This window comes from Monodelphis domestica, chromosome 8, assembly GCF_027887165.1.
Source record: "Monodelphis domestica isolate mMonDom1 chromosome 8, mMonDom1.pri, whole genome shotgun sequence".
NCBI classification, from domain to species: domain Eukaryota; kingdom Metazoa; phylum Chordata; class Mammalia; order Didelphimorphia; family Didelphidae; genus Monodelphis; species Monodelphis domestica.
In genome coordinates, this window is record NC_077234.1 from 2,685,701 (window position 1) to 2,696,614 (window position 10,914).

The 10,914-nt window shown below is 61.9% G+C and overlaps 1 protein-coding gene across 2 annotated transcripts in view; it reads left to right on the forward strand.

The window, feature by feature from the left end:
• Positions 1–9,437, forward strand: part of CAMKK1 (calcium/calmodulin dependent protein kinase kinase 1) — a 40,526-nt gene extending 31,089 nt beyond the window's left edge. For both annotated transcript variants that reach the window (XM_007505906.3, XM_056807954.1), the window contains exons 10-16: positions 2,605–2,804; positions 3,195–3,248; positions 3,388–3,461; positions 4,262–4,349; positions 4,465–4,593; positions 4,951–5,048; positions 7,368–9,437. In XM_007505906.3, coding sequence (XP_007505968.1) covers positions 2,605–2,804; positions 3,195–3,248; positions 3,388–3,461; positions 4,262–4,349; positions 4,465–4,593; positions 4,951–5,048; positions 7,368–7,404 — 680 coding nt within the window. In that variant the 3' untranslated portion in view covers positions 7,405–9,437. The remainder of the gene's footprint in view (positions 1–2,604; positions 2,805–3,194; positions 3,249–3,387; positions 3,462–4,261; positions 4,350–4,464; positions 4,594–4,950; positions 5,049–7,367) is intronic.
• The last annotated feature ends 1,477 nt before the right edge of the window (positions 9,438–10,914 follow it).

Consider the following 10,914-nt stretch of genomic DNA (forward strand, 5'->3'; position numbering starts at 1 on the left):
TTGCTCTGGACAGGGAGTCCAAGATGTCTCTGGGGCACCTCGTTAGAGGTGTCCGATGGGCAGCTGGAGGTGCTGGGAGAGGCCAGGGCTGGACAAGCCTGAGAAGCTAGACACCTGAGAAGGGCAACTGCAAGAGCTGACGACAACCACAGAAGACCATAGAAGCACAAGAAGACCCACGCTTGGGGGGCAAAGCCTGGGGGTGGCCAGACAGGGGGAGGGGAACAGTGTCGCAGAAACCAGAGTGCCCGGAGGAGTTGCCCCCCTCCCCCTCGCAAGGGAGCCTTTCCCCTTCCTCCCCAAGTGTCTACCCGCCCAGTCCAGGCACGTTGGAGCTGCTGGTGATAAGTGATAGTGACCCTGGAGGGGATCTGTGGCTCCTCTTGATGGCTGCTTTGCTTTCTGGGCTCAGTGAACTCCACAGTCTTCTCCTATTATTTCTTGTGTTCTAGCACTGAGGGTTTCTTTCTGCTTATGTTCTGGGAGACAAACCTTCATTTGCCTCTATGCATCCTGCCTCACAGATCAATATAGACTTTCTCCATTGCCATTCCTACAGATCATGGATCAGGAATTTGGGGGGGAGTTTTGGGGAAGCCACAGATGACCCATGAAGGCCAGCGGACAATGCAGAAAAAGTGTAGGAACTCAGAAATGCACACCTTGCCTTTTGTTACATGGGCAGCAAGCTCACCGTTGTTCTCCTCACGTTTGTTTCCTTTCTGATTGTTTTTGCATTTATTTTATATTTTTGTTTCTTTTTCATTCAGTGTTTTTACTTAACATCGACCTACAGACAGCTTCTGACCAAAGACTTGATCCAGACTTTACAGTGCGGCACCGTAAACACACCATAGAACAAAAAGAAAGAATTCAGACTCTGCTCTGAAGGGAGGCACAAAACATTTCACACAGATTTTCCAGATCACGGGGGCACCACATCGCTAAAAGTTCCTGTGATGTGGCAAAACCACTAGGTTTTGATCATGTTTTCCTTCTCTTCTTCCAGATTGTCCTCCACTTCTGTGTATTTGCATTCCCAATCTGTCATCTTCTCTTTAGTTTCTTTGGGGAGACTTGCAGCCACACAGTCCAGTTTTTCTATTCTATTTCTCCTATGTGCAATTCACAATTTTTATTTCTCCTTTGAACCTTCAGGATCATCCCGCTGTGGTTCTCTGATCTCTTGGGAATCTACAGAGTTCTCTATCTCATTAGGTGCTGATTCACTTTTCCTCTGACTTGCAATATTTATTCATAGACACATGTGCTCTTTTACCTGATCCGGAAGGCAAATTCCTTTGTCATTAACATCCTCCTTATTGGTTTATGCTCAGTCTTTAAATGAGTTTTCTTCCTCCTGAAATCTTTGGTAGTTTCAGTCATTTTATCTTATTTTCCCTATTGCTTACTTTCTGACTCCCTCCCCAACCCCTTTTAAAAAACTGTTCCTTCTGTCTTAGAATAGATACTGAGTATCTATTCTAAAGCAGAACGGTAAGGGCTGGCAGTGGGAGTCAAGTGACTTGCCCAGGGACACACAGCTAGGATGTGTCTGAGGCTAGATTTGATCCCAGGACCTCCCATCTCCAGGTCCAGTGCTCTTATCAACTGAGACACCTGGCTATTCCCTCTCTCCACTTTGATGACAGCTTCCCTGGAGGCTAGATCTCAAAGCATTGCAACTTTCTCCCAAGCTGTGTAATTTGTGGTTCACCAGCCCCAGGTGACTTCTGGAGGGACGGAAGTGTCCTCCTTGGGGTTCTAGACTCCTTCCAGCTTTTGCCGTCTTTGATTTCCCTGGTCATTGGGTCAGATGCCACCTCAGATGGGGGGGGGCAGGGGAGGAGAAGGTACCTGAGGGGTTTGGGTTGGTCTCGCCCATTCTCCGGGCTTTTCTCTCGTAGGGGTTCATGTCTCTCGCCCCTTGGCTCCCCCTGGCCATAGCGCATGACCACCAGCTCCCAGAGGTCCACGTGGGATGAGAGGCGGGGCCGGGGCCAGGGAGGGATGGGGAGGCCCTGGGCAGAAAGTCCATTGCCAAGCCAGATAGCGTCTGGGGAGGGGAGGAGAGGGGACTTGGGGTGCCAGGAAAGCTGTCAGGGTTCAGCTCTCCAAGGGCCGTCCTCTGGAGGAAGGAGCCAACCTGCTCTGCTTGGCCCCTGCCAGAAAAACGCCCCAAGGAGAGCCCCGACTCTTCGGCCAGAGGATCTGGGTTCAAATGCTCTCTGCCCCCCATTGCTTATGTGGCGGAGGCAAATCCTCCTGTCTCCTCAGGGCCCCATTCTTCAGGGCCTGGGTGGGGCTTGATCGCCCCTGGGGTCCCCTCCGCTTCTGAACTGATCCGGGGGTCTAGGGAGGGCCGTGACGAGCTACGGTGGAGGTGGCGAGGGCCAGGGGGCTGCGCAGAGGGCGGAGGCTGCCGGGCTTTCGCTAGCTCACAGGCGGGAGTGCAGGGAGTCGAGGCAGCCGGACCGGCACCCTTGCTGGGCTCGGCTGGCCGCTTGTCAGGGCTGGGGTGCGAGGAGGTGCGCCGGGCGTCCGGGAGAGGCAGCCCCCGTCACCCCCCGTGGCGGAGCCCTGAGCCCTCTCCGCTGTCCGCAGTGCATTATCAGAAGATCGTCCATCGGGACATCAAGCCGTCCAACCTGCTCTTGGGCGACGACGGCCACGTGAAGATCGCCGACTTCGGGGTCAGCAACCAGTTTGAAGGGAACGACGCCCAGCTGTCTGGCACGGCGGGGACGCCGGCCTTCATGGCCCCCGAGGCCATCTCCGATTCGGGCCAGAGCTTCCGAGGAAAGGTGGGGGCCGGGCCGGCCGCCCCCAGAACCAGGGGGCTGTGGGGGGACCCTGCCCTCGGGAGCTGGTGTGGAACCGGACCCAGAAGCAGAGGAGAGGCCATCACTAGAGGGCCAAACCCGGGGGGCACCTTGGAGGAGGCAGCCCGGCCTGGGGGGAGCTCCAGAGGGGAGAGGAGCTGGGCCGGCCCTGCCAGTTGGGGCAGGAGAGCAGGGCTCGCTCCGGGCAGAGGGAGAGCCGCCTGCCTGGGATGAAGGCCTGGCGAAGCCGGCTGGGCAGGAGCAGGACGAGGAAAACGGGGCATTGCAGGGGCAGGCCTGGGCCCGGCGAGGGAGGCCAAGCCGGGGCTGCGGGCGGAGAAGGTGGCTGATGGGCTTCCTCTGCTCTTCCAGGCCCTGGACGTGTGGGCTACCGGCGTCACGCTGTATTGCTTTGTCTTTGGGAAAGTGAGTCTCGCACCCAGCACACTACCCCCCTAGCCCTGACCCCCCCTCCGGTGTGGCCTCCCCCGCGGGGGGGGGGGGCAAAGGGGAGGCCGGGCAGCCGGCCAGGAGCTCCCTCTAAGGCCGCCTCCGCCTCCTGCAGTGCCCTTTCATCGACGACTCCATCCTGGCCCTCCATCAGAAGATCAGGAAAGACGACGTCCACTTCCCGGAGCTGTAAGTGGGCGGCCCGAGGGGGCCCAGGCTGGGCTCTGTTCCCACTCGCACCCCTCTCCATGCGACCCTAGGCCTGGGGTGGGAGGACTTGAGTTCGAATCCTGCCATTTACTAGCGGTGCAATGCTCCGCACGTTTCCCTTCACTTCCAGGGGCCTCTTATGGGGAGGGAACCTTCCACCTGGCTCTGTGGAATCCTTAGCTTGCTTGGGAGGGGAGCCTGAATCCCGGGTCCAAGCCAGGCAGGCCTTTCCGGGCCCCCTTTCTCTCCTCCCTGTTCCCACCCTTCTGGGCCTCATTCAGGTCCCCCCCCCCACGCTGGTCTCTCCCCACCCTGACTCTTCTCTCGTCCCCGAGCACAGTTCTGCTGGCAACATTCCTCTGCCTTCAAGGCTCCCCATTCCCCGGGAAACAGTGGGAACTGAACCTAGCATTCAAGGCCCTCCCTGGTTTCCAGCCCCCTTCAAGCTTTATTCCATGAGGCTCCTCAGGGTTTGGACCCAGCCAGGGGACTCGCTGTGCCCTGAGCTCTCCCAGCTTGGCATCTAGGCCCTCTGAACCCTCTGCTGAGCGCCTCCCTACCTGCCGAAGCCTTCCCTGTTTGTGGCCCTGGCTCAAAGGCCACCTCCTCCAGGAAGCCCCTGGGGGCTCCCCTGACCCTAGCTCCCACCAGTATTGACATTTTCCTTTTTCTTGGGCCCTGGCCACATCCGCCCCTTCTGTCAGGCCTCCTGGAGGGGGGAGGGGGGCAGTGCGGGGTGGGGGTTAGTGGGCCTGCCATGCCCCCTCCTCCCCTGCCAGGCCCACCATCACTGAGGCTCTCCGGGATCTGCTCCTCCGGATGCTGGACAAGGACCCGCAGACGAGGATCGTCATCCCCGACATCAAGGTGGGAGGCGGAGAGTGGGGGGGGGTCACCGGAAGCAGGTGGGGGCAGGGCCGCAGAGGGGGCGGGGTCTCTCCTTCAGCCGGGTCCACCGCCCCCTCCCCTTTCCCTCCTGAAGCTGCACCCCTGGGTGACGGCGGACGGCGAGCAGCCCCTTCCCTCGGAGGAGGAGCATTGCAGCGTGGTGGAGGTGACGGAGGAGGAAGTGAAGAACTCGGTCAAGCTCATCCCGCGGCTGCCCACTGTGGTGAGTCTGCGCATGCGCAGCCAGGAGCTGGCCGTGGTGCTGCCGCCTGTGCGCAGAGGGATGGGCTCCGAGGCCGAGAGTAGCCAGGGGGGCCAAGTGGGAGGGTCACCCGCCGGGCCGGGCCGATGGGAACCCGGGGCCCTGGGAATAGCCTGCAAGGTCTGAAGGAGCCCTGTGGGCCCTTTCCGGGTCCTGGAGAAGCGGAACCTGCAAGCAGCGCCTGTGGGAGGCCTCAGTTTCCCTGCGTGTAAAAAGAGCCCCTTCGGGCCTGAGGCAGCGTGCGAGGCCTCGGCTGTGGGGCCCGGAAATGGGCTTTCGGAACGGAAGAGTCCAGGGCCGCGTCCACCTTCTCCCCAGATCTTGGTGAAGGCCATGCTCAGGAAACGCTCCTTCGGGAACCCCTTTGAGAGCCACAGCAAGGGCGAGGACCGGCCTCTGTCCAGACCCATATTCAAGTAAGGCGGGCCGGGGTCACTGGACTGGGGGAGGGGGAGGCTCGGCCTGTCTGGGTAGCTCTGGGAGGTGAGGATCCTTCTGACCTCCGCCCTCATTGGACCAGTCTGCAGCAATGGGTTTAGGGAGCACCACTGTGCCTGGCTCCAGGCAGGCGGCAGGCCACGTGGGAGGGGAGCAGAGGAGCTTTGGTGGGCAGCCAGGCCTTCAGGCGTGACAGCCGCCCCAGGAGGCCTGAAAGGCCGGGGCTGAGGGACGTGTTGGCATCCTGGAAGCCTCTCAGGTTCCTTCTGGCTCTGAGCCGGAGCCTTCTGTGGCCCTGCCAGGTACCCTCCTCATTGCCTCCAAAGGGAGAATCTGTGTCTAGAGGGACTCCATGGCTCCTTGGTGCCCCCAGCCCTGGCGTGGGGATTAGCCCCTGGGGCTGATGCCCAAATGCCCAGGGACCCCCCCACTTTGGGGGGCTCCCAGCAGCCTCACAGTTGGGGGGCGCCCAGGGTGGCAGCTAGTCTGTGCACACCTGCTCTCCAAAGTGCACCCCCAAACACTGACCTCTGGAGATCATCAGGGGCCACTTGTGCCCCCTGGGCGGGACGGCACTGGACACATTCCGGGAAGCTCGCTGGGTGACCCTGGGCAAGTCACCTAACCGCCCCCATCCAGTAGGGATTCCAAGATGGAAGAAAGAAACCAAAAGGGGATCCTCCCAGCCTTTGTCCTAGATGCCCGCCGGCCTCCACGCTGAACCAGTCCGGGGGCTGTTGGTCTAGCCGAGCAGGCGGCGGCCCCGGCCCCTCAGCCCCCACATCTCCTCTGGGCCCTCCTCCCAAGCTGGGGACAGGGGGATGGAGGGCATCAGCTGGAGCCCTGGCAGGGTGTGCCCTCGGCAAAGGGAGAGTGGAGGCAGGGAGCTTAGAGCGAGGGAGGGCTCCTTCCCCCGCCCCCTCCGCTGCCCCTCACTGCAGGGCTGTCCCTATCCCGGCCCCTCTGCACACACGATCCGGCCTTTCACTTGTCCGGTTCGGTAAGGCGGTCGGCTCTGCGGGCTGGGGAAGGGGAAGAGGATGGGGGCTCCATGACGCCAGGCCCAGGCCGTGCCAGCTGGCCCGAGTACCCTCTCCGGCCCGGCCCACGTGAGGTGCCCGCTGTGTTTGTGAGCGTCACCATCGTAGGGGAAAAGGGTTCTTGGTAAAAGGCTGGGCTGGATTATTTCTGTGTTGCCGGAACTTTACGTTCATCCCAGAGAGATTTATCGCACGTGGAGGGTGCCTGGCCTGAGCACTCAGGGATTTCCTGCCGGCCCCTGGCCCGAGCCGGGCAGGAGACTTGGTTCTCAGCTGGCCTCGGCAGACACTGTCCAGGACAGGAGTCGGCCCTTTGGCTCACCCCGGGTCCAGCCAGCAGTCTCCTCAGGAACAGGTCCCGGGTCCAGGCAGCACATTTCTCCTTCAGCCTCACTCGAGTAGATCTCAGGAAGTTGCCGCTCTCTTTAAAGACACTCTCTTGCGGCACTTCCTGTGTAGTTCTCCGTCTACCAATCGCAGTTGATGTCCTGCTTTAGGACTGCCCAGGAGGCGGTCCGTGGATTCCCACTGGTCACCCACTCTCACACGGGCCACAGACCTCCCCCACTCAATGACTAAGTGGGATGTTTACGCTTTGGGTGACTAGATGTAGAAATAGGCAGAGGCTACAACTTGGTCTTCACACGTCCCTGGAGAAGCTGGAGAGCATCCAGAGAAAGTGGCCAGGAAGGCCAAAGGCCCCGGGACCTACCCCGTGGCAGGCAGGCAGGCAGGGGGAGCTGCGGGCATTTCTCCTGGAGAGCCCTGCCCGGCGCTTCCACTGTCCTACACACGGGCCTCCCCTGGCCCTGCTTGCCCTCCAAGGGCGGCTCAGAACGCCAGAAGCAAGCTTAGGTTGGCCAGCAATTGCCGGGCTCCTCCTCACAGGGGCCTGGGCCAGGAGGGACACTGGAGGGTGGAGGGGCTTTGGGGGTCCCTCTCGGCCTGGCCCCGGGTGCCGAGCTGGGATCCGAGTCGAACTGCCCGGAGACAAATGGCAGGGGCGTCCAGGCTAAGCGCCTCCCCAGGCGCCCTCTGCTCGCTGGGAAAGCTCCCCTGGTCCGGCCTCTTTGCCTCTCCGAGGGGGGCCAAGCATCAGTCTGCTGGCCGGCTCTGGAGGCCCAGGCCCCCAGGCTGGGGTGCCCTCTACAACTAGTGGGCCCAGTACTGCAGCGGGTGGGAACAGAGGGCCCTGCGGGGTGGATGCCGCCCGGGCCCAGGACAGGCGGCAGTCACAGGCTCCCCTCCGCAATGTAGGAAAGAAGAGAGGAACAAAGAGGTCTCGGATGCCTGAGTCCCGGCCCCGCCCCCAGTGGGGGGCCCTCCACTGCTGCTGCCACCACTCATCCTGTTGCACGTGCCTCCAAGGGGACCATGCGCCCACCCCCGTGGACTGCCCCAAGAGCCAAAGGTTGAAACACCCTCCTCCAAGGGAGGAGGAGGAGGAGCAGCCCCTGCCGCGCCGCCGCTGGCCCTGGAGCTTTGAGACCTTGTTTACAGCAAAGCACCGGCTGGAATCCTGCTGGAGGGCTGTGAACCCTCCGCCTGTGCTTCATCTCCATCTGTGCTTGAGCCCCCACCGGGTCTGGCCACCAGCTCCCAATACCTCCTGACTACTGAATGTGTCGAACTCCTAATCCGCTCCCCCACCTTCCCCTGGCTGGCGGGGGGAGAGGAACGTTCTTCGGCGACTGCTTCTTGGGGTCTTTGTGTAAGATCGCGACTCCCAGGGACCCACTTCCACCCAGGGTGGTCAGCAGAGGCTTTCCCAGAGCTTTAGGCCTGCGGGGCTGTGGCTTATCCAAGGGAGCCGCTGAGAGCAAAGCCTCAGCTGTGGAAGGCATCCTAGTCCCTCTTCTCCTTCCACCCCAAATAAATGGGGAGTGATGATTTGCCCACCTAGCCTTTGCTATTCTCAATACCTCTTTCCCTCCCCCATCTTGGGAAGCCAAGACATACCTTTTGTCATCCCCTACCTGCACCCTCCTGTCATAGTCCAGAGAATGGACTGCAGGAAAGAGCACTTTGTGGAAGGCTGTACCTTAGGGCCATCTCAAAGGCAAATGCAACCCCCACCCCCAGGCACCTTGTATCCTGCAGTAAAACCCTCTCTGCCTGGGGCAGTATAGGACTGTGTTGGTGAACCTCTGGCACAAGTGCCAGAGCGTGCCAGAGGGGCTACTCCCTCCCTTCCCTGTTTGGAGTGAGGTGTGAGGGTCTTGAAAAGGTTTGCCATCACTGGCACTTGATGGAAGGTCTGGAGATTTGGGGAGACCAGCTGCAGGCAGGGCTGTGACCCGCACTGAGTTGGGTCCTCCGGAATAACTGGAATTCGAATCATCTCTCCCAGTCTTTAAAAACTAGAATTAATAGTCTATTTCTTCCCAGCCTTTCTGATCACCACCATTTGGTCCTAGAAGTTCCAAATGGCTCCAGGGAGAGCTAACCATTGAGCTGCCCTTGGAGACCCTCATTCTGAAAGAAAGCACCTCCCCCCAGCCTGAGCCCACTATTCAGACAGCAACCGAGTCAGCTGGATGTGGGCGTTTGGGAAGTGACTTCTTGTCTCCACTCTGGCCCAGAGGTGGCCGGGCAATTGATTTGTATCCGAAATGGGAGCCATTTGGGCCCTCTGGGGTGGCAAACAAGGAGACGCCGTCTGGGCGCCTGCACCCCACCCCGCCCCCAGCCATGGCACCCGGCCCCCTTTATGCAAACAAGAAGTGAAAGGTGAACGTTTCTTTGGCTTTTGGTTAGCTGAGCCCCCCCTTCGAGGGGCCCCCCAACACCCAGAGAGGGCCGCGACTGCCGGTCCTGAAGCAGGCTCTGCAGACGTGTGGCGGGGCCAGGCCCCTCCTAAGCAACGAATGCCGACACCAGGGAGCCGGGCGAGCAGTAAGGGGGACCCAAGCGGGTGCACATGCTTCCCCGGCGCGGCGCTCGCTCTCTGCACTATTCCGGGGCAGCCTCGGGCCTGGCAGGTCGCTGGCACGGAGGGCCGGCTCCGTCTGACCGAGGCTTCCCAGGTGGGAGAGGCGGGAGGGAAGCCAGAGCGCACAGGGAGAGGGCCCAGGAGCCGCTTCCTAGCCTCGGAGGGTCTGGGGGCGCCCCTGGCAGGGCCCAGTGAATCCTCGCATGCGGGCCCTGAGCACTGGGGAGCATGAAGAGCCTTCCCGGGGCGCTTTCTTTTCGCGCTGCCCCCCCTGGCTCCGGGGCTGCCTGGAGGAGCCATCCGAGGTCCCAGGAGGCCACGTGGGGGGATGGGATGGGGGTGGCCAGACAGCGCGTCCACCTGTACATACTTATTAAAGTGTCTCCGTGAAAGCCCGCCTGCTGTTCGTGCCTGTTCCCGAGGAGGGGGAAGGGCTCAGATGGGGGGGGAGGAGGGGGCTTTCCCAGAGCTGAAACATGGCCTCCCCCTACTGGCGGCTCCGCAGAATGGCCGCGGCCGCCTCTGCTTTCTGACCCTCCTCCCCCGCAGGCTTCTCTAGTCACGTCGGCCTCGTCGGGTCCCTGCCTGTTTCCTTAGGCAGGAGTCCGGCAGGGACTGGGTTCGGATCCTGCCCCTGCTACTTCCTAGCGCTAACTGGGACCCAGATCTCCAACATCTCTGCGGCCAGGAGACGGGCCACCAGACCCGGCGAGCGGCAGCTGGGATCCAGGCCGAAGGCCGGGGCCGGGCGCCATACAGTGGTGATCACTGCAGAGGTCCCCAGAACCCCAAGTTCTACACTGGGGTGAGGGCGGGGTGCCTGGGATGGAGACGAACCCCTGCGGGGGGGCGAGTCCGTGTAGGAGCAGTGGGGAGCGGGCGCTCCCGCGGGGCTTGCCTTCCTCAGTTTACCCCCCTGTGCCCCTGCCCCGGGGACTGCTGGGAGATAGGGCCAGCATGCCGCAGATCCCGGGGTCGCACACACTACATCATGTCACGTCAGGCGGGGCACAGAATGACGCGGGTTGAGGCCGGAAGCAGGGGCTGCACCGACCAATCAGGCGCCGCTGTGGGCGGGTTTCCTGGGGCAGAGGCGCAGCGCGACCTTTTCCCCAGGAGCCCCCGCTCCTCGGTCCTGGCCCGCGGGAAACGCTCTCCCGGAGCGGAAGGTTCCGCGGGGTGGGGGTCTGACCCTGCCCCAGGCCGAAAGCCGCTCTGTGTGATGCTTATTGTGCAGATAGGGAAACCCTGGCAGCCAAAGCGGCGCCGGGCACGGGCAGGGCTCCCAGAGGTCTCCACGCTTGGGCCGGCCTCTAGGAATCCCTGGTCAGAAGGGAGACACCAGACCTCCCGGCTGCCCCCTCGGAATCTCTGGGGTAGACAAGGGAGGAGATGTAGACAGGATTAATCCAAGAAGGGGCGGGACTTGAACTCAGGCCCGCTAGAGCTCACTGGAGTGTCCTTTCCACAGCACCGCCTCTGCCTCCTCCTAGTACCATTTCCCAGCAAAACCAGGCGCATCTGGGAACGCTCGCGGGCCCTCCTCAGGCGGTGCCCCGGGGTGGGCTGCGGGAGGCCTCCGCCCCTTCCCCTTCCTTCCCTTCGGCCCGCAGATCCTAGGACGAATGTCCGCTCGCCGTCTTGGGCAGCCCGGCTGGCCCGGCCATTCCCTGCCCCATCCCGGGGAGCCTCTTTTTGGCGGCCGTTTCCTGGCCCAGACCGAAGGCCGGCCTGACTGCACCTCCCCCTCTGGCCACTGGGTGGCGGTGCCCAAAGGCCGAGGCCTCCCTCCCTCCCTCCCCGGGCTTGGAGGAAACAGAATGGCCCCGAGCCTGCGTCCTGCCCGACCCTTCCTTAGCGGCCCGACCCGGC